Raw genomic sequence first — 23,910 nt, 5'->3', positions numbered from 1 at the left:
TGTGAAGCATAATAACCCATAAAAGGTATTAGATTTCTCTTTTAACCACCTTTCATTCAGGCCAAAAAAAAAAAAAAAAAGTCTACTTTCATTATGCTTCAAAAGCAGGTAAAATAGAAAACTTACCAATTTAATCCCAGTATGTCAGCCAAGGCACTGAGAAGTCTGTCTCCCTTATCAAGGTAGCAGAGCATAAAGCTGTTTGGCAATAAGAACGCCAGCCTATTAAATATAAACATCAACTATTTAAAATAAACACCAATATTAAAAGTCTGATTCCAAATAACAGATGTATTTGAAGTTCAGGAAATCACCTGAATTCCAATCAGTCAGTAACAAAAGTAACCATTTTTACAAAAGTCTGTTCTGATAAACTCTAAATGGTAGCATTTAATAACCTCTACTTGTAAAAAGCCAACTCTTTTTTCTGGCCTGATTTGTGGAAATCACACTGGACAGAACTAAGAGAAATGGAGTCAATGATCACAAATATATGCTCAGCTCTTAAGTCCTATAACTGCCTAAGATTTCTGTTGTAAAACTAAAATAATAAAATGTGAGGGCTGGAGAGACCTCTGAGATTTCTACATTTTACTACAAACCTCCTCATTTTAAAAATAAGGAAAAATAATATACTCACACTTCTAGTGTTAGGAAGTTGAAGGCAAGAGCTAAAATGGTATTTATGGGTTACACAAGAATTACAACTATCTAAATATGTCCTTATTGCTGATATTTGCAAGGTACTTTTAATATACATAGGCATCTAAATGAAGCCCTTAGAGGGTCGTGACGACCTTCTGCTTTCAGGATATCCCTTTCTTCTAAGGCCAGACTGATTCTCAACCAAGGTGATCCTGCCCCCCAGGAGACATCTGACAATGACATTTTGGTTGTCAGAGCTGGGGTGGAGGAATTACTGATAAAGAGGCCAGGGATGCAGCTAAAATTCTACAAGGCACAGGACACTTTACACACAATGAAGAATTATCCAACCCAGATGTCAACAGTGAAGACTTTGCTCTATGAGGTTACTGCCACCACCAACACCACTCAGAACACACCTGGATCTGGAAAATAATGTCCAAGAACAGCTCTACCCATTGTAATACGACGGCTGGCCCTTCTAGGATGCAACTATCAAATTGCCCTGACTTTTCCTGTTCTCTACACAGTACTAATTGACAAGTCAAATCAACCCTTAATAAAAAACCAGAAGCTCCAAATATCTTTGATTCTTACCAAGAAGGCTTTTCTTAAAGGAGAAAAGGGAGAGAGAAGTAAGTATATAGAGGAGGTGGGAAGGGAGGTAATATTGGGTTTAGAACAAGATAGAAGGAGCAAATAAAGAAAAAAAAATACCCTCTCCTACAAATCTGTGAAAGCATTTCAAATCACTGCAATTACAGGTGCCCAGGAGAATCCCCCTTCACATCCACTAGGTGTGTTTCTCCTAACCCTCATGCTTTTTTTTTTTCCTCATGCTTTTTCAAGTTAAAATAACACTGTTATAGAGTAGTTGTGCAGCACCATTATGTGATAAGTAAATGGCAAATACAGACATAGCCCAGAACCTTTTTTTCCACATCGAACACACAAACACACATGCAGCAGTGCAGCATGGTCTTATCACTCCCAAGGACAGTTTTGTTCATGATTCTAGAACATAAAACCCTCACCTTTCTCACACGGAACACTACATATTAGTGAAACCATGAAAACACAATGGGAGTGTCAGGGTTTCTAAAGGGTGCGGCTTTTTATTCCCTTGGTCATTGGGCCTTAGGCCCTAGAGATTTTAAAAAGTATACACCAATTGTCATCCTGGTTAAGCTTATACACAATTTATTTGTAGAGGCAGGTCCTATGATATAAACAAAACAAAACAAACCTACCAATACCAGATGGCTAAAGTACTAAACAGCTCTCATGTTTATGGGGGTAGGAGAAGAAACAGATCACCAGGAGCTGCAGTGAGGAGGAAAGGGTTTATTTAACATTTTGCTCTATCTCCCCCTAACCACCATAGCTCACAGAGAGGAAACACTGTGGAAAGGACAAACCTTTCAGTTTTCCAATTAAACACTTTTAAGATTTTTCCCTTCTAACATTTCTTGCTAACTTGACTCACTCATCTTCAGAATTTTCACAATATTTTGATAAGGCAAGTTCACCCTCCACAAAAGGTCTTTTCTGAATCTTCATAACTCACAAATCAAACCTCCCAGGCTTGCAGTCTGCGCTGCTCTCTACTTGCCTCAATTTTTTTTTTAATAGATCAAAAAGATTGCCTGATGCATTGAATGCTCTGCAGATGCACCAGGGTTACCCATGGGCAGGGGCAACAGAGTTCTCACCAGTCTCATCCATGTAGGACACAGGGCATTCCTGGGTTATTCCTTGTTCAATTGCTTTGATTTGCAGGCTTCCCACTGAGGGAAGCTATGAGGCTTACTTTCTCTCTGCAACTGACGTTAAAGAAAGAAAATGCACTAGTCCTTTACACAGGCTTATCCCAGCTTTTCCATCAGTTCAGCATCTTCTGCAGAATCAACTTCTCACTGATGGTACAGAGCCATCCCCCAAAATAGGTAAATTCTAAATTTGCCAGCAGTTAGGATCTGTATCCTGAGAAACCAATAATAATTAGTTTCCATCAACCATATGCCCACTGCCTCCTGACTCTACATAAAATGTGCCTGGTTTTGTTGTTTCTCTCCTGGAGGCTGCCACCATAAAATCTAAGAAGTTTCAGCGGTGAACATATTAAAATAAACAAATAAAATCTGTAACTATATCAAACATCAAAATCTGAAAAGAAAAGCTCCTGTAAAACTCAGTGGTATAAATGATGAAAGCCAGTGTAGAAAGCCTTAGGAGCACCAACCACATAGGTACAAAAGGAAAACAGCAGGAAGACAGAAGCAGGTGGCCTGGGATGCAAAATTAATAGGAAAACACAGGCTTCTTTGAATGCTGCCAACAAGTCCTCCAGCAGAACCCAAGGAATGTAGAGGCTCTAAGCCTGGAATGTTGTTCTCAAATTCTCCCCTTTAGAATCCCCTGGAGTGCCAGGGCAGAGGGATGGGGCACATACCGCCAAAGACAAACCAAATTTAATTTTTCAGTTGAGTGGAAGTTACTGGTCTTGCAGGAATTTTGTGATAGTTTTTTTTCCCCTTTCTGAAAGTCTCTCTGGGTTACATAACGAAATCAACCGGATATTGATCAACAGGGTTAACATTGAAGGGGACACAGGAAGCTCATAAATCAAAGATGTTATACAAAGTACTTGGAAGAAAGAGAAAGCAGGTGAAATGGGGAAGAAATTTATTCACAAGATGACATATGGCCTCAGGCTGGATTTACACATCTTCTCAATGCATAATTTCAACGGTGGAATCTCTGGGACTCAAGCTCTGAGGAAATAGGTCAGAAATGACATTAAGGAGTCAGATTTGGATTTGAAACCTGGCTCTGTTGGCTACTAACCATAAAAACCTCAAGCAAGCCAATTAACCAAAGTTCTAGCTTTCCCGCCCATAAGACAGGAATATCATCCCTACATACCATGCAAGCAAGATATTACAAAGCTGGCAAAAATGTATAAAAAGTACCTGTTGCATAGTATACAACAGGTGAGTACAGTGGTGTCCTAAGGAAAACATTACTTCCCCAGATTCCAAAGAAAGTCCAGGCCTATATTTAATGTATCTTCTAAACTTCCTTCCTTCTCTTTCCTGCCAAATCCATTTTCTCCCTCAAACTCCAGGAGACTACATAATATTTCAATTAAGAAATTTTCCATACGTTAATGGCTTCTCACTTTATTCTGAAATATTCCAAGACCTTCCAGCTCCACTGCTTATGAAGATTTATATTTGTGGCATTGGTCATTTTAAAGATATTATCTCAAAATAAAAGCCAGATTTCAAGTCACTGTATATTTGTTAGCTGTCATTTTACTTTTTTTACCTAGGAACATTATTGTCTTAAAAATAAACTTTACGGGCAGCCCCGGTGGCTCAGTGGTTTAGTGCCGCCTTCTGCCCAGGGTATGATCCTGGAGACCCAGGATCGAGTCCCATGTCAGGTTACCTGCATGGAGCCTGCTTCTCACTCTGCCTGTGTCTCTGCCTGCCTCTCTTTCTCTCTCTCTCTCTCTCTGTGTGTCTCTCATGAATAAATAAATAAAGTCTTTAAAAAATAAATAAATAAAATAAACTTTACTTGCACCTTGACTGTCTTTCTTGAAGCATGTTCCTTAACAGTCAATGAAAGTATATGGGCATCAAAAGCATAATAATTTAATTCACTAAACAAAGGCCATGCTGTTTACATTTGATAATTGCCATCATTCTCTGCAGTGTTTACTTTTTAAACCATGGATTATTTTTTAAGTGAATTTCCCTGCTAATGAACTAAAGAGCCCACAAGGAAAGACACCGATGTCTACATGAACTAATGCATTACATAGTACTGGGCAGTAATATGCTCACGAACATCCTCAGGTTTATCTGAATATTTCTTTCATCACAGAGGATGGCCCCAGCAAAGAGAGGAAAAGATGAATACAGAAATCATTATGTCATACATGACCCGGAGTGTAACTTCTATGACCCTATGGTGTCTCTTTATCTCATACACCGACTTCAGAAACTGGAAAGTTAATAAGGATTAATAAAACTCTTCAGACTCTTGAACAACACGTGTTTAAACTGCATGGGTCCACTTATAAATGGCTTTTTTGGAACACAATTTAATGCTGTACATGTACTTCCTCTTCCTCATGATTTTCTTAACATCTTTTCCCTAACTTGCTTTAAGAATATACTATATGATACAGACACATGGATTTTCAACTGTGCTAGGGTCAGCACCCTAATCCCTGCATCTAAGGGCTGACTGTAGCTCTCAGAAATAAACCAGCACCATTAACAAACACCTAAACGTAAGGTTACAAAAAGATAACAAGAGAAATAGGTCATTCATTTAACATTCACTGTGCACTTTCAGGATTGGAATAACTCTCAGAGCTCAGATTTATATGCGAAATAATCCAAACAATAAGCACGTATGATATACCTATTATAGAAAAGGAAAGGGGTCAGCAAACTTCTGTAAAGTACCAGATAGTAAATATTCCAGGCTTTTCAAGCCATATGATCTCCATTGCAAATACTCGATTCTGCTGCTGAAGCACCAAAGCAGCCAATGACAATAACAGAAATGAAAGAACAGGGATCCCTGGGTGGCGCAGTGGTTTGGCTCCTGACTTTGGCCCAGGGCGCAATCCTGGAGACCCGGGATCGAATCCCACGTCGGGCTCCCGGTGCATGGAGCCTGCTTCTCCCTCTGCCTGTGTCTCTGCCTCTCTCTCTCTCTCTGACTATCATAAATAAATAAAAATTTTTTTAAAAAAAAGAAATGAAATGAAAGAACATGGTTATATTTCAATCAAACTTTATTTATGAAAACAGAAATTTTAATTTCACATAATCTTCATGTGTCATGATTAAATATTCTTTCTTTGGTTTCTATTCAACCATTTAAAAATGTAAAAATCATTCTTAGTCCTACAAAAACAAGTAGTGACCTGGTTTGGCCTACGGGCTATATATATTGTTTGCCAAGCCCTGTACTTGAGCATTGTGACAGGCATTTGGGCAGACCTCAAGAAGAATTTGACAAATTTCTTTGCTTTCTAAAACATAACAAGAGAAGTAAAACAGAAAACAGAACAAGAAAAGTAAACCAGTACAATGTGATACATACTAAGAAGACAGGTATGGCCAGTGTCACAGGAACTAGAAGATGAAGCAATAAAAAAACTTCTCTTAAACTGACAATGAGGTCTTGATATAAACACTAAAGCAGTTTTAGTTTGGTTTTTCTATACATAACATTGTTGAAAGTTACCTTAATAAATTTAAAAAACAACAAACACCTGTGGCTTTAAAAAAAAAAAACAAACAAACAATCTTCACCACCCACATTGCTAAGACTTTATCAGAACAAGCCTGGGTGCATTTTAGAACGTCCTTTTTAATTAGCGTTCCGGGCCAGAACCTCTAGCAAAATCCATTCTCCATTGATCCGCCAGGAAGCAAGCATGTCCCAGGTGGCAGCTGACTGAGACTCTTAAGGGCAAGTCCACAGGTCTCGCCTGTTTATTTCACCTAAATCCTTTAGTTGTCACAGGTAATAGTTTTCAAGTACTCTGGGACAGAAAGAATCAAACAGGTTTTGTCCCCAAGTGAAAGGTCAATGGAATAAGTCAGCTTGGCCAAAGTCTCAAATATTTGCCTGCACCCCAGTGGTTCTGCCAAATCAAATCAGGTTTATTAGAGGGTCACCTCTAATCAGCACTAGGTTTTATCTGCATTTGGAGATGTTTAGGCAGATTTATTTTAATTCCCTCAGAACAAATGAAGCCTGGGTCTTCAGACTTTAATTGTCACAACTGTCTGCCAGAATGTTTTGTTCCAAGGGGGAAGCTGAGGGAGCCAGGAGCCAGACTGACATCATCAGCTGTGTATTTAATTAAAACAAGATGAAGGGCAGGCAGGCTGGAGAGGACAGTGGGTCAGCCTTTCTGTCCCAGTGGCTCCAACACTCATGAAAACCTAAGGGGCTAGACTTGGCTCCCTCTTCCCCCTTCCCTTACTCCGTGTCTGACAGAAGGACCATCCTTCCTGATGACCAAGAAGTAAAGGCCCCTGTGTGTGCCTCTGGCTTCTCCATGAGTCCTGAACATCACAGGGAAAGAGAATCAGCAACTATCACCACCTAAAAGCCAACAAGCCACAAATCCCTTACAGTAAAATACAAAATAAGCCTTTACAGTAATGAATGGTCCAAACATCTGACATTTACACCAGAATTTTAGATGTGCTGGCAACTAGCTTTCCTTCCTTGGATGTCTGAGCGACCCAAGACTTCATGAAATAGCCAAGACCTTCCCTTAATGTGACAGTAAACATCTGCTGCTAGTATCTTATCATCTGATTGCATCAGGCTTTGAAGGGCCCTTTATTTGAAGTACCTGTGGTTATAAACCCAATCCCTTTCAAAACAATAAAAAATAAAAGCCTGACGCTGGGCTTGTGATCCAACATCAAATCCAGGTTTTCAAGCAAGTTCTCCCATTTGAAAACAGAATAAAGTTAACTCAATTATCTGGTATTCTTTCCTTGGTCAGTCCCAGAGGACAGAGGCTATGTCTCATTCACCCTTTGACCCTTGCCACTTTCCTGTGCTACACTGGGCAATTAAATCAAACAACAGGATATACTAATTGACCAACTGGTCCTATGCCCCTCCTTTTTTTCCCCTAAGGGAACAAGAAAATTTAATGATCTGAAAGGCAGAAAAATGGTGAGCTAAACATCTTTTTAAATGGGACCAAAATGGGACGCCTGGGTGGGTTAGTGGTTGGGTGGCTGCCTTCAGCTCTGGGATCTGGGATTGTGTCCGGCATCAGGTTCCTGCGAAGAGCCTGCTTCTCCTTCTGCCTGTGTCTCTGCCTCTGTGTCTCTCATGAATAAATAAATCTTTTTATTTTTTTAAATAAAAAATAAATAAATGGGAGCAAAATTAACAATCTGGATAAAAACCAAGAAACTGGAGGATGGGTGTTTCTGTTTGTGTCATCAGGACTTGTCCCCAACAGACTGTCAACCACACTATTCAAGGAGTGTGAGGAACCTGAGCCTTTGTGGGAACCCCAGTCGAGAACTCATTTCACCCTGGAAGCAAGCTCGGATTTCCCAGGAGGCCTTTCCAAGCAATCAGCGGTCAGCTGTGCACAGACATCTAATGGCTCTGGAGCCAACTTGTGTCAGTTCTGTGGTCACCACACAGTGGGGAAGGGGCAGAGGGGCCTACTGTCAGGAAGCCCAAAGAAAATTAAACAAATCCTGTCTGCCAAGACAGTTGAAGGCATACATGTGAAATGAGGAACATCCAGAGAAAAGAACCCTGTCCTGCCACCACCTCTTCACTTTCAGCGTTTACTGACAGTTCCTAACCAAGGGGAGCACCTTCCATCAGCAGCACTGTGAAGGCCTGGCCTCAGAAATAAGATGGTCCTTGTTTTTGTCCCCATGTCTCTTCTCCTCTGTCTAGTACAGTCTGGGCCTTTCGGAGTTGACATTAAAAGCACCACCCAGACAGTGAAGAAAACACTGAAACAGGGGACCCCTGGGTGGCTCAGCGGTTTGGCACCTGCCTTTGGCCCATGGCGTGATCCTGGAGTCCCGGGATCGAGTCCTGCATTGGGCTCCCAACATGGAGCCTGCTTTTCCCTCCTCCTGTATCTCTGCCCTTCTCTCTCTCCCTTTCGCGCGCGCGCTCTCTCTCTCTCTCTCTCTCTCTCTCTCTCTATATATATATATATATATATATATTCCATGAATGAATGAATGAATGAAGGAATAAATAAATAATCTTTTAAAAAAAAGCACTGAAACAGTTCCTTACAGATGGGTAATAAGCCACATTGCAAGCCCCCCTGGCAACCAGGCCCCCACAAAGGCACACTTCCTTCCCTCACGGGCAGCTGGGGAACTATACATATTCTGGGGCTAGCTGTCTCCCCTCTGGTCAGAGAAGCCAGGTGCTCACCTTTTGGGTGAGGCTGAAAGCGAACCCCACTCTTCACTCTCAGAATTCCTCTATCCACTCTCCAGTGTTTCTCCAATTCTAAAGTACCATCAGAATTACCGGGATGACCTGTTAATACATAAATTACTGATCCCTACCCCCAGAACTTCTGATTCAATAGGCCTCGGGTGGGTCCCTATCTCCAAGAAATGCATTTCTAACAAGTTCCCAGATGATGCTGATACTTGTGGTTCAGGGACCATAATTTGAGAAAGCTGCAGTAAATTAGTAAGAAACAAGAAAGTCAGACAATTATTTTCAGTTTTTAAAAAATATGATAGCCCCCAAATTAATAGAGAGCCTAGAGCTTTTTATATGTGTAAAACAGCTGCCAAAATCCTGAAGTGTTTGCTTTGTTGTATAAGCAGCCGGTTGTGATTTTGCACTCAGCCACAAAGCAGGATTGTAGATTATTTTTTTATTAACTGGAGGATTTGCTTCATGTCTGTATTATTGTTTTATAGTTTCTAATTACTGGGCTGTGAAGTGCCAAATGGTCAACAAGCTTTTCTATTGTTATTCAGGTGCACCGACTGGTGCCTCAGCCGAAGAGTGCCTTGTTTTACGGGACTGCTGGACAGCACGTTCCACGCCTGTGGATGCTCACGTATTACTGCGACAAGAACACAAATTAACCACAGAAACACCACCTCTACCAATTAGCTAATCTTTCCAAAGCAAGAGCACTTATGGCCTTATTTCCTTGCCAGGAGTCCTGTTACCTGAATACACAGGAGAGAGAGACTATGGCTTAAAAAGCCCACCTTAACATTTTTTATCTCTGGTTCTTTAAAACACACAGTTACCATCATCCAAAACCAATCCAGAACATTTTGAGAGCAAACTGAAAATATAAAGACCATATAGGTCAGTGTAAAAAGGGGAGGTATCCCAGCTAAGGAAAGCTGACACAGACGCAGCCCTCCTGTCTGTGAAGCTGAACATGAACCCTGGAATAGGCTGCCTGGTTTGAACCTTGACTCTGCCTCAATTCCAGCTGTGTACAGAGTGGCAAGTTATTGAGCCTCTCCAGGCATCAATTTCCCATTTGTAAAATGAAAACAGTGATAGCGCACATACTTTATCAGGCTGGCTTGAATGTAAGGGATAATCCCTGTAAAGTGCTTGTCACAGTGCTGGGCACATTTTAAGTAATCAATAAGCTTGTGACATTATTATTGTTTCCTGTGAAGACCTGGGGCAGGACATGTAAGGGTCTGTACCCTTCTTCCCCTTGGGGGTGTCAACAAACTATGGAAAGGACGATAGCTTCTCCTCCATCCCAAAGGGACTCAGCAAGACTAGTAGCTAGCCCAAGCAAGACTGGAAGCAGCTAGGGTGGGAAGCAAATAAAAAAGACTTTAAAAGAGTGGAGAAAGAGTGGAATTATAAAGAATTATTGAACTCTTTCAGGCGAACTGAGCAGAAAGAAAAGAGATGGGACAGGAGAAAAAGTGGGAAGGGCTGTCTGATGGCTGGTAAGAGCAGCTCTCAGAGGTCTCCAAACCAACATTTCATATTGTAATCCCAAAGCATCTGGGAACTATTAGCATAGAATACAGAAGTTTTATAAAGTTCTACTAACCAGATCCAATTTTTCTCCTTGTTCAAAAATCCCTTCCCAACCTCTTCCCATCAGGAACTGCCTCAACCGAAATGGATAGTAAGCTGAGACAGAGAGAAGCAAGGATGTCTCCCTCACTGAGGAGAACAAGAGACCCAAAAGAACAAAGTTGGGCTGAAGCAGAGGAGAGGGTGGGCAGGGTAAGCCTCAGGTCAGAGGGTCACAGGAGTAAAGGTCACAAGGACAAAATGAGCCCACATGCTTCCAGCTGCTTCCTAACAAAAGTAACCCTGAGAAGTATGCAATCAAGAATCAATAAAAGTAAAAAGGAGGCTATTTCTACTCAAGGAGCTTGAAAACAAAACCCACAATTGTGTGAGCATGTGCATGCACATACAGAGAATTAAAGTAATTCTTAATACACTTAGAGAAAATTACATTTCTGGCTTCAGACATGTGTACTCTGCTATGCTCTGAAACTCAAGAGTGAGAAGTGTTCTGTCAATGACCCTGGCTCTTGAAAATACAAGTGCTATACAGGAAGAGAACACCGTACACTTGATACAGAGGAGGGCTAGAGAAAGATATTATCTTCATCTAAAGGGCTAGTTGCACTTTTCTTCCTAAAAGCAAATCAAAACCACTAATCTATCATAACTGTTCTTTAGACTCCATGTCTGGCCCACCCCTGAAATTTTCTTTAGTCTTTGGGGACAGGACACAGATGTAGGGCTGCCCCACCAGAAAAGCTGAAACAAAGAGACAAGCTTAACTCACTTCTTGGCCTCAGAACAGGCAAAGCCAGATGGGGGAATAATTCTGAGCTAACAAGTCCTCTAGGCTCTATCAAGAAGGAAGTCCCCACTTCCCCGACAGCACTGCAAGTCCCCTGGTCACCGTGTCTCCTCAGCCCCTTGGATAGCCGGCATCTTCCCATAGTTATTCAACAAGTAGCCAGATGCACCATCAGATGCCTCACTTTGTACATTAATGAACTCACAGGATCTCAATGGTGGACACTCAGCCCCTAGCTGAGATACTATGCAACTTATTTTTGTTTAAAGATTTTATTTATTTATTCATGAGAGACACACACAGACAGAGAGGCAGAGACACAAGCAGAGGGAGAAGCAGGCTCCATGCAGGGAACCCGACATGGGCCTCGATCCCAGGACCCCAGGATCACGCCCTGGACCGAAGGCGGCGCTAAACCGCTGAGCCACCGGGGCTGCACTATGCAACTTATTTTTAAGATGCCTGGAAAAAAACTTCCTGCATCTCTGGAGGGCAATTCAGTATGCAATAGTCACTTGTGGGTTTGAAGCCGTCTATGTCTAACCAAACTACCTTTAGCAAAGAATGAAGTCAGATTTGCCTCTTCTTTCCCATGCCACAACCAATCCTCACTGTGCATGCAGTGAGCATATGCTCAGAGCTGGACAGTCCCAATTTCTTGCATGTTTTTCTTTTTCCAAAAGACAATATATTCATAATAAAATGTGACATAATTTATATGCCTTTGTAAAGCTTTGCCTGTCCATAAATCCACAAATTGGAAAGAATCCTGCGGCAAAAAGGATGTTTTGCTTCAGAAAAATATGGTCACTGCATCTGCAGAAACAGGCAAGAGCCAATTCACACTTATAACAAAACTATAAACACACCCAGAAAATTACAGATAAAGATGCCTCTAGCAACCAAGTTCCAAGATTATTTACTTTATTCCCAACATCTAGCACAGTGTCTCAACCATACCATATACTCAGCACATGATTCTTAATGACAACCTCTAAAATGGATATGGGCTATAAGGGATGATTTCACAAAGCTAAAAAATAAAGCTCCTACCCAACCATCCACCCCCACACCTGCTATAATGACACAGCAGCCGATTTTACAACTATTTAGACACATCTCTCCTGACTCTCTTTCCCTCAACCAAAGCTAAAAACATCCCTGTCACAGACACTAACAGTTACCAAGCCAAAGAGACACTATATTTTTCTACACAGAATATTCTCTTTACCAAGTGCAGGTATCTACTTTCAAATTTATTTAGGATAACTTGCCCCAAAGCAACAAAACCAACCTATTCCAAGAAAGTTAGTATCTGTCAGCTCACCTTAAAGGCCAGAGAGTATAAGGGCAATGCTGCTTTATGCAGACCTAAATTCTTCAATAAGATTAACTTACCTAATAGGATTTAGGGATGCTATGAAGGCCATTATGGTGTCTCCTACAAGCTGGAGGCTCCAAAGGCTTTAACCATTCGATTTAATCCAATCTGGCCTAATCTAATCAAGGCTGTCTCCTGTATTCTGTCAGTGGACTTTGAGCAGTGATCTAAAAAATGAAGGAAAAATCTCCACTCAAATCATACCCTGCAGAACAAATATATGCTAGCTTTCATCTAGAAATGAGTGCAGACCTGACAAATATGCATTTGGGTCTTTTGCTGACTTAATTTGCTACTTTCTATGATCTACCTAGGCTACGAAATGATTATACTATCTAGTTGATTCTTAGATTTTTAATTAAATGGCACAGGGAACATTTCACATGTTGGTGATTAGTAATCTTACTCAAAATCCACACCTTTCTTCTCAATTCCCTCTAAGAAGAGCAAAGGTTTAATTTAGCAGCAAGCTTTCTGTGCAGACAGGTCAAAGCCAAGGCTGACTCAACAGCTGAGAGATTCTCCTTCATTGACAGCACATCTCCATACATGGTGTTTTCTGTCCTCTAAGAGGCTGCAAATGCTACCTCAGATGCCCAGCAGAAAGATGAAGGTCTAGAGCAGATCCATGATAGAGCACTCTGAGTTCAGTCTGGCACACAAAACTGGTAAGTCAGCTTACATCCCAAAACCCTCTAGTTTTCAGAGCTATCTCATCACGGCAGTCACAAGCTCATATGTTAAAGGAGCATATGAAGAAAGAGAAAATAAAAATCAAATATACGGGCTAGTATATTTTAGACCTACACCATGCCATCTAGTACCTACAGTAGAAAAAAAGGAAGTAAATAGCTCAATATTTACATGTACACATCTCAATAAGTACACGTATATTTATGTTGAAATAATTTAAAACTTTTGATATATTGGAGTTAAATTATTTAAACTTTCAGCTGTTTCTTTTTTTAAAAATGTGACTACTGAGGACTTTTAAATTATCTATGTGGCTCATGTATTTCAATTGGATAGTACAGTTTTAGACAATCTGTTTACTTTAACTCCTCAAAACAATTCCAAAGGGGAAGTACATATTTCATCCCATTAACCTCATCAAGGTCAAGGCCAGGTGATAATCCTCGAAGTAAGAACAGAACCATCTTTAAACAAATATTTACAGAGTCCTCAGGAGAAATGGGATTCGTGGATTCTAGTGCCAGCTCAGACACTAAGTATCTGAATCAGCCTTGAATATGCTGTGTAGTTCTCTGAACTTCTACTTCCTTGTTCATCTCTGAGGTGAAGAGGCTTCACAGACCTCTTGTCCAAATTCATAGCTACCCCTGGTTATCTCAAGGCAGGACTACTCAGTCCTTTTACATATACCAGGCAGCATCTAATTCTTGGCTGACAGAGGAGTCATGACTTCATTTATCAAGTCTATCCAGCTTTGGGGGATTCTCCAGAACATACTAATAACTCTAACATCCAGGAATGTCTGGTTTCAAGTACTAACCAATGAGCAAAATGGTCACCTTCCTACTTCAAGTAACGTTCCCTCAAGTTCTGCTACCAGCGCGTTTGAACTGAAATGGCTTAGAAAAAGTTGTTCCCCCCAGGAACTCAGAAGTCAGTGAGAAATCCAAAAAGGAAGCCCTGGTTACCAGAGAGGGGGTAGCAGCTACCAAAAGATGTCAAAAATGCAGAGGATACACAAGTTGCCAGATATGCCCTAAACCTGTCTCAGGCTCCTCACAAACACTGCCGGGGCAACACTGCCTCCAACACCTCGCTCAACCAAATCTGTACTGCTGGTAGTAGTCCATAACCTAATGAAGTGTTCAGAAGAGCATTCCAGTGAAAGTATTTTACTCAGCAAACTTATAAGGAAACAGCATCAGAGCCTCAGCTAAGGGCAAGGAATTCAAGGATAAGGAAAAGTAGGTCCTCACAGGTCACAGTCTCGCAGTGGCAATCTACACAGGAGTCTAATCCAGCACATGCAGAAACTGACATAAGCCTGGGTGAGATGAAGAGATGAAAAATAGCATTTCATACTGTGCGAGCCAGGGGACAAAGGCCAAGGACGGCATAGTACATGGAGCAATAAGCAGTTCACTTTAAAAAAGCAGAGAAGTGGTGGCAGGGCCAACTTCCTAGGCTTACAAGCTGTGCAGTCTCCCAGGGTCATGACTCAGAAGGGGCCACATTTGGCTTAATGCTCTGCTGTTATCCTCTTGAAGTTCTTAATAATTTTTCGATAAGGGGCTCTGTGCATTCATTTTGTACTGGCCCTCACAAATTACATAGCTGACACTGGTGGGGAGAGATGGTAATCAAACAGGGCCTGGTGGGGTTAAAATGATGAAAGGCTCCGCTTTCAGCCCTGAGTGACCCATTGGCAATCCATGCCGTCATGGCAGTGGCTCTCTACAGAGTGTGTGACAATGGCCAGGAGTCCTCCTGCTAGGAGTCTAAGTCAGCAGGTCTGGGATAAAAAGACTATGAAAAGTGCATTTTTAACAGGCTCCTGGTGATTTTGATGTCAGAAGTTTGAGAAATTGTATCTAAACAGTAAGATATACTAATACTCTCTTATAGAAAGAGTGCAGAAAAGGACTTCTTCAAGTGTATCTTTCCCAAGCCTTTAACCCACTCCAGCCACACAACAAGGGTCTGTAGATAGCACCAGGCTTCCAAAAAGGTTACTAGAACACAATTTAGAGAAATATCATGTCAAGAGCCCCATTTAATGAGTTAATTGTCATGACAAAGCACTACACTATTGGCCCACTTCGGATGGCTGAAATTGTGCTACTAAATAAAACTATGTGGATAAGAAAAAAGGCAGAGAAACAAACAGTAATTTCACAGTATACTTCTAGAAGACAATATTCCCTTCCTTTCCCAATTCCTTGCTAGTTCTCAGTGATCCTTCCAGCTTTTGTTCAATTGTCACTCTTCAAAACTCAGGACTCTCAAAGAGCCTACGATCATCCTTTTTACTCTTCATCCAATTAGAGTTATTTGGCTATTGGTTTTGACTTCTTGTTTTTTAAATGTCTGCCTTCCACCAGACACCTCCATAGCATCAGGAACTCTGTGTGATTCACAAGTGCCTCCAATTAACACCTTCTAGGTACTTAGTAGATATGGTGAATGAGTGACAAAGATTACAAGTTTGCGGTCAGCCATCAGAAAGAAGATAAGGTGACTTTGTTCACAAAGCAACAAGGCAAAAAACAAGCATGAGACTCTGAACAAACCAAGGAGGCACAACAGGACCATGGGGTGGTGGCAACTGTCTCCTAGTTCCTCTCTTCAGGAGTCCTGGAATGCTGTCACCCATTGGAACAAAGCTCTGTGTAACAGACAAAAGGAGGTACTCCGGCACCCAGCTCCTTGGGCTGGCTTTAGAAACAAAGCATACCAGAAGTCAGTGTGGTTTGTCAGATGCTGTCTTTCTCCTCAGTTACCTAGACAGCTAGGAACAACAAGATAAACTTGTTTTAAAAAAAAAAAAAAAAATTCCCACTCACTCTAGAAAGAAAACCAGAGAAGCCCAAGGTATCTGAAAGTCTGTAAATAGGATTAAGAAAAAAAAGAGAAAAAAAAAGAAGCTGATTCTCTAACAGCACCATATATACTCATGGAAGGACACATTAACCCACAGCTTAGCTCAATGAGCATCATGGAAAATGACTGATTTCCAGAAAAGGTCCTGCTCATTTATTCCTTCATGAGTTCCAGCCTAAACTCTGCTCCTGCCTACTTATTTAACCATGTGTGAGTGATTAAGGCCTTTCCCCAGCCATTCAACTTAAATAGTGCTAAGTTCCTAATTAAAACACACTATAAAAAATGATGAACAACCAAGTTCAGGTGCTGCATAATTTATTTACATTTATGTAACAGCCTCCCCCAAGGAATTCAAGACATTCTGCAAACTTAAAATTATCCAGCAGATATTAATCTTCACAAAATTCACAGGAGAAAGACAGGACTATACAGAGCATAATCAGTAATAGGTTCCTTACCTTCACACATCCACATCTTCGTCCCACAAATCCAAGTGTGCACCACTGTAAGTATCTCTAAGCTACAGGTCTAAACTAATTCTGAAAATTATAGGTGAGGTTTCTTTTGTTTGTTGTTGTTTTTTTTTTTTTTCCAGGAAACCACACCAAACAGAAGAAGAACTAATAATAATAACTATTTTACTATACTACAGAAAAAGTCACAAACCTTTTCATGCATCTTTGCTATTCCACAATAGAAAAAAAAAATCCCATTCTACTCCAAAGTTAAGTTTTCTAAACCAACTTAAAGGAAAGATGGTGGGGGGGTTGGAATTCCTGAATTCTTACAGTTCTTGCTGCTCTGAATCTCTGTGACTGACCTACCCCTCAGAGGATAATCTAGATTTTAAATAACTACCTCAATCATCCCAAGGTCTTTGAAAGTATTGATAATGTTTTATTTTTTAAGCTGGGTGGTGAGTATGTGAGTTTGGGGGGTTTTTTCTTTTTTTTTTTTCTTTAAGATTTTATTTATTTATTCATGAGAGACACAGATAGGCAGAGACACAGGCAGAGGGAGAAGCAGGCTCCATTCAGGGAGCCTGACATTGGACTCGATCCCGGGACTCCAGGATCAGGCCCTGGGCCGAATGCAGGTGCCAAACCACTGAACCACCCAGGGATCCACGAGTTTTTTTTTTCTTTAAACCATCTGTATACATATACATTCCTAATTTCTTTAATGCTCCTAATGAACTCCATGCAGGCAGGCCAGGAACCCTGCTTTGAGAATACATGCTACATCAGACTCTTCTGCATGCTCTTTAAAATAGAATCTTATCATAAGTCGAAGTCTGTTCCTTCAAAAGAGATGTTGAAATCCTAATTGTTGGTACCTCAGAACATGACCTTATTTAGGAACAGGGCTATTGCAGATAGAATTAGTTAAGAGGGGTTATAGTGGAGTTACAGTGGGGCAGGGTAGGCCCTTCATCTCACATTCCCAATGTTCTACCAAGATGGCCACGTGAAGGGGCAGCCAGGTGGCTCAGCGGTTTAGCGCTGCCTTCGGCCCAGGGCATGATCCTGGAGATCCAGGATTGAGTCCCACGTCAGGCTCCCTGCATAGAGCTTGCTTTGCCCTCTGCCTGTGTCTCTGCCTCTCTCTCTCTCTCTCTGTATGTGTCTCTCATGAATAAATAAAAATCTTAAAAAAAAAAAAAAAAAAAAAAGATGGCCACATGAAGACAGACACACTTAGGAAGAATACCATGTGACCACAAAGGCAGAGACTGGAGTCACACAGCTGCAAGCCAAGGACCACCAGAGACCAGAAACTGCCCACAAACTACCAGAAGCTGAGAAGAAGCAAAGGATTCTCCTACAGGTTTCAGAAGGAACATGGTTCTGCTGACACCTTAATTTCTGACTTCCAGCCTCCAGCACTTTGAGAAAATGTACTGCACTTGCTTTAAGCCACCCAATGAGTGGTGCTTTGTCTCCACAGCCCCAATCCTGGGAAACCAATACAAACTCCTACTGAGAATGGTGCTGGAAGTGTCTGACCATCTGATCTTTAAGAAATGGGCCACGGGTTCCAGAATCCTAAGAACATTTGTACAGGAAAAGACCTCTGAATAACTCTGTTGTTTTGAAGACAAGAAAAAACTGAGTTTCACAAAGAGTCTAAAATTCTCATCATTAAAAAAATAAATGGCTCTTATCTGCAGTGACAGTATTTTAGGAACACTCACTAAAACACCTGAAAAAATGAGACAGAAAACAGGTACCTTTTTTTAAGTGAGCAGACAAGAAAGCAAGCTCAGGGAACCAACATGGAGTGTCGACGAGAGCCTGGCCTCCCGGTTCCGTAAAAGGAGATAGGAACAGCCCTGGGACAAACACAGCTGCCGAAGTAAGTTTTAAAGAACCTGTCTCTGAAATCATCCCCATAGTCTCAATTCTTAGCCTCTGTTCCTATTTCAAAATTACAAGGTTCCCAAGAACCCTGACCTGTGCCTGTTTTGGTGCAACAGTATTTGCAAAGAGCTAATAATTGGAGGAAAGTAGTGAGGAAAAAGCTATCTGGTTCCACTATCCATCCATCCACCCATCCTTTAAAGTGTCTGACTATAATCCACAGCAGACATACTTAGCAAACTTTAAAATACAGCCTCTCAACATTGTTACAATTAAGTCACTCTGAAATGTCATGAAAAGCAATCTAGTCCCATTAAAATCTTCACACTCTCATTAAAAAAGCACTTACAGACTTGAAAATGTTCCTAATACATTATTTAAAGACACAAGATGTACAGTGACTAAAATCGTTGTATATGGAAGAATAGTAGCAGTCTACTTAAAAAAAAGAAAAGGTACAAATTTGTGTCATAATTGGGTAATTGGCAAACTACGGGTAGCAGTCAGGCTGTAACATACTACTTTTAAAAGAGGCTTGAAGGGTGTTCCCCTTCTATGAAATCTCAGTCCACTCAGAAGCCATCCTCATCACATCTTAGTTAATGGTCCCTCCTACTTCCTTCCAGGATTTCCAAGCCCAGAAAGAGGGAAGGGCAAGAAGGGGAGGGGGTGTGGGGAGATCCAGACCATTTCAGCTCACACGCCTGAGGCCACTAGTCATCACTGTAAAGTCCTGACCTCTGGTCAGTTTGGTCTCCTCCCTTTCAATTAGGGTCACTGCTATTTGTATGTTGCCATTCAGAGGCCTAAATGTGTTTTTACAGGCCCTAAATCCTCTGAGGGAACAGCAGGAGCCCCGGCTAGAAGTCTCTTTTCCATTCCTTCCTTCTCCCAGCATCCAAAATCCACACAATCCTCCTTTAATTCAGGAGCTGAGTTTTGAACACTGAGGGTCTGCCTCCTGACTCCTAATCCTTTCCAAGCCTAGAGATGCCACATGTCCTGGGGGTCAGCCTAACCCCAAGATGGGTTTCATAGGTGTAAATTTATTTAGCGTTTATTTCAATGAAATTACTGAAAATGCTGAGTTTGTATAAAAGATAAGATTTATGACTCCTGTTCTCTCTCTTCCACATGATTATATGCCAGTGTGTGATGCCTTCAGCCTCCTAACATGTAAAGTGAAAAGGATGGAATTCTCAAATCCTAAATCCTTCTTCTAAATCACTTTTGAGTCCTATTACAATTAAATGCCAGGTCAAAAAATGACCCTCATTTCTTGATGATTTTGATAACTATTATTAAAATATTTTTTTAAATCCTTGTTCAAGAATTCAAGATTTGTTTTCAAGCAGAAGGAAGATGGTGAGATTTTCTTGGTTCCTTTCCCCAATTCTCTTACTCACTGAGATCAATAATGTATTATACCAAACCACTGCTCGTATGAGGAATGAAACTGAAAAATAAATGTAACATGTTAGTCATTCTTCTACAGTTAGTCAAACTGTCATTCAGTGAGCTCCTATTACATGCAGAAAGCTTTAACTATTTCCTTCTTTCAGATACACATGAACATCCCACTTGTACCAAGGGAGAACCTAAAGAGATAAAGTAAGTTTACCAAAGTCAGAAAGTCAGAAAACTAAGAGAATAGTACTGAGCCCTCTGCATCACAACCGAATTTTAAAAGTTAAAAAAAAAAAAAAAAAAAAAGAATGAATGAGAAAGAAAGGTAAGTAAGCCTCAGGAAGAGATTAAGAACTCACTGTAAGTCCTCACCATCAAGGCTTTTCACGGGCAACATTTTGTTTCTATTAGATGCTCTTGTTTGGCAGTATAATTAAAAACAAAGGAAATGTTGGGGCACTTGGGTGACACAGTTGGTTAAGTGTCTGACTCTTGGTTTCAGCTCAGGTCGTGATCTCAGGGTCATGAGATTGAGCCCCATGTCAGCCCCTCTCCTTCTGGCCCTCCCCTCTCTAAAATAAACAAATAAATCTTCAAAAACAAAACAAAAACCAAACACATCGATTTTGGATCATCATTTTGCCCCAGGGGGGTGGGGGGGGAATCTAAGGGCCCTCCACAAACAGTTACTACTAAAGGTCAATAAAGAATAGAAATGGTTGAAATTAAACAGCACTCTCCCTGGTAGCTCAGGGGCTACCAGGGGGCCACTGTCATTCTGCCAGCTTTGTACTTCCTTGTCTACCTCTCCCAGACAGAACAAAAAGGTGATGTGGGGAGACTGTATTAGTCAGCTTGGGCTACCATTGGCCAGGGGGCTGCGCAGGAGGGGGGCTTCAATAACAGACATTTATTTTCTCACAGTTCTGGAGGCTAGAAGTCTAAAATCAAGGTGCCAGCATGGTCAGTTTCTGATGACAGCTCTCATCCTGGCATGCAGACAGCCACTTTCTTGCTGTCTTCTTGCTCTGTCCACATGGAGGACAGAAAGAGAAAGCTCTTTGGTACCTCTTCTTATAAGGACACTAAACCATCACAAAGGCTCCATGCTCATCATTTGACCCAAACCTAAACATCTCCCAAAAGCCTATTTCCAAATATTATCATAGTGGGGATTAGAGCTACAAAATAAATCTGAGGGGAGCATAATTTAGTCTGTGGCAGAGATCTTCTTCAAAATAACTCAATGCTGCTACAATCCTCGAACAAACAGTACCTAACACCTGCAAATGCTGTGCTGGGCAGGCAAGCAAAAAAATGGTCTTCAAACCCTGCTTTCACCAGTATCTACGAAATAAAAAATTTTTAAAAGAGCATGGTATAAAGACGTTGTGGACCTGTAGCTTTATCTGAACAGGATTTTTAGTCAGTCAATGTTTACTGAGATAAGATGAAGTAAGATGTTTAGGCATACATTCACAGGAAAATATAAACAATAAATCTTAAACACGACTTCTGTCTCATTGTGTGGCTGACACTCTTAAGTGACCTCCATGATCCTCACCTCCTGGTGTCCATTACTCTTATACAATCCTCTTTCCTTGAGTGTGGGAGGGACCTCTGACCTGCTTCTAACCTGTAGGATACAGCAAAGATGACAGATGATTACATCACAAAAGACTGTAGTATCTGCATCTGCCCTACTCTCCTCTGTCAGTGAAGAGTGAGCAACCATGTGGGGTAACCTCACGGGACAAGGAAGTGTGGACAGCCTCAAGGAGCAGAGGGAGTCCCCAGGCAGCAACCAAACAAGGCCCTCGGGCTTACAGCTGCAAGGAAATGAATTCCACCAACAATCTGAGCAAGCCTAGTAGCATATCCATCCCCAGACAAGCATTCAGATGAGTCTCCAGTCTTGAGCAACATCTTGACAGCAGCTGTGCCCAAACTCCTGACCCACAGGAATTGTGAGATAATAAACAGAGGTTATTTTAAGCCACAAAAATACTGTTTGTGGTAATACTGTCATATAGCAATAGATAACTAACACAAGATGATTTTCTTGAGCGTACCATTTGAAGTGTTTTTAAAATTATTTTCCCTCACAAATCAACAATTGTCTGGGATTGTGTGGAAGTAGAAGTGGGGATGTTGTTAATCTGGTAAGGAAAAGAACAGGAAGGAGCCTGAAATAAATGTCTAGGATTGTCTAATTACAGAGCTATTTATAATCAGAATGATAGCATTCTGTCCACTGAGGACACTAAAATTCAGAAAGGTTCAGTGATATATCCAAGGATACACAGTACATTCATCATAAAGCTGGAAGCCAACTTCCCATAACAAGGCCTCTCCAACCAAGACAACCTTTTGTCTCAACTCTAGATGAAAACACTCAAAACATATCGCACATAATTCTTTCTACATTTAGGATAGCAAACCCAACCACGTATTTCCTCTTTAGTGAAGACTCTGCAGCACCTCAGTGAATATGGGGATGTACGCTGTGAATATAAAAAAATGAGATGAATTTGTCTTGATTCATGGATACAGACAAGCTTGTTTTGCTGTCCTTTTTTTCTTCCCCTCCAAATAAAAAACAGAGTAAGAACTTCAGTCTTTTGAGAATTCCAGGGAATCTGGTTTTACTCTGTGACATGTAGACTTACTGCTCCAAAATGGGGGGGGGGGGGGGGGGGGGGTAAATGAAAAAGCCATTTAACCTAAAAATGTATCCACTTTTAAACTTCTTGGGAATTGAATCCTCCTCAGAAAATCATGGAATGTCAGCATTGGAAGAGGCTGTGCTAATTCTGGTCCAACTCCCTCAGTTATTGGAAGGCTAGAAACTTGCCCAAGTCACAAAAGAAAATGAACTAGGAAAGCAAGTCAGGCTGGCTTCCTTTCGTCATTTCCACAGCACCATACTGGGAATGGCTCTGCCCCAAATTGCATATTGGCTACAAATATTTTAACAGGAAATGTCATCAATCAACACCTTGACCTTAGGCATCAAACACAACCACCGGGGCAGCCCAGGGGGCGCCTTCAACCTGGGGCCTGATCCTGGAGACCCTGGATCAAGTCCCACATCAGGCTCCTTGCATGGAGCCTGCTTCTCCCTCTGCCTCTCTCTGTCTCTCATGAATAAATAAATAAAATCTTTAAAAAATAAATAAAATAAAAAAACAAACACAACCACAAACAATACTTTGGGAAACAAAGTATCAAACTGAACTTATTCTTAAGACAGTCCAGGTAAAACACAGGATATAAAAGTCCTGCAAAAATGGATGATTACAAAATGTTCCCGTGAAATAACACTTCATGATGTAGAATCACTGTGCTCCTACAAAAATGCAACTGCCTTCTTGAAACTTAAGTCACATTTAGGCATTCTGGGTAGAAAAAAAAAAAAAAAAGCTATGGAAAAGAGCCATACTCTCAGTAACACTACCACCTTCTCAGTCTATGGTTTGTAAAACCTGTTTTCATTTACTGATTTATGGAAAGTAACTTTCACAGTTTCAAAGCCTTGCCCCAAGTCTAAGCAAAACAGCTGATATCACAGTCTTTGTGGTACATGCTGTGCCTGTAGGCCCTGGACACGGAGAGACAGAGATGACCCTGCTGTGCCCTCAAATCATTCCCATACAAGATAGATTGTGATAAAGCCTATGATGGGTGTAAGCAAGGCTCCGATGGGATTATAGATGATGCAATTAATTCTAGAACCAGGAGAGCATGAAGAAGCATAGTTATTGAGTCTGGATCTATATAAGCAGAATTTTGTCTGGAAGACCTAGAGGGGTTCCAGTTAATTTGGTTTTGGCTTATTATATAAACAGCAACTCTGTTTTAAATTTGGGGGGAAAATACCATTCCTTTCTCTCTCCTATTTCTGCTCATTACACATTTGAGTATATTATTGCTATCATCTGTCTGTCTGTCTGTCTCCACTGGACAGCCAGCTCCTGAAGGAGCAGACATAGACTCCTTTCACCATGATTTCCTGCAGCACCTGGCAGGGCAGCCCTTGACACAAGTTAAAACTTCACCATTCAACTTCCATAACTATAAATAGCTGTCAGGTCACTTGTAACTTCCTTTAATCTATCACCTAAACTTCAATTTCCAATGAAGCACAGTCATTTTTAAAAGAA

General features: G+C 41.0%; 1 protein-coding gene across 8 annotated transcripts in view; it reads right to left on the bottom strand.

Annotated features, from left to right (window-relative positions):
* AUTS2 (activator of transcription and developmental regulator AUTS2) overlaps positions 1-23,910 on the bottom strand; it is a 1,127,680-nt gene that overhangs the window by 1,067,003 nt on the left and 36,767 nt on the right. The window contains exon 1 of one of the 8 annotated variants that reach the window (XM_077908306.1): positions 21,312-21,497. The exons of the other annotated variants lie outside the window; for them this stretch is intronic. Coding sequence (XP_077764432.1) covers positions 21,312-21,482 — 171 coding nt within the window. The 5' untranslated portion in view covers positions 21,483-21,497. Of the gene's footprint in view, positions 1-21,311; positions 21,498-23,910 lie in introns of those variants that run through there. 8 annotated transcript variants of the gene reach the window in all.

The sequence above is a fragment of the Canis aureus genome, chromosome 8 (genome assembly GCF_053574225.1).
Source record: "Canis aureus isolate CA01 chromosome 8, VMU_Caureus_v.1.0, whole genome shotgun sequence".
NCBI lineage: Eukaryota > Metazoa > Chordata > Mammalia > Carnivora > Canidae > Canis > Canis aureus.
Note: the sequence above shows the minus strand (reverse complement) of the source record. Positions and strands in the feature narration are given on the sequence as shown.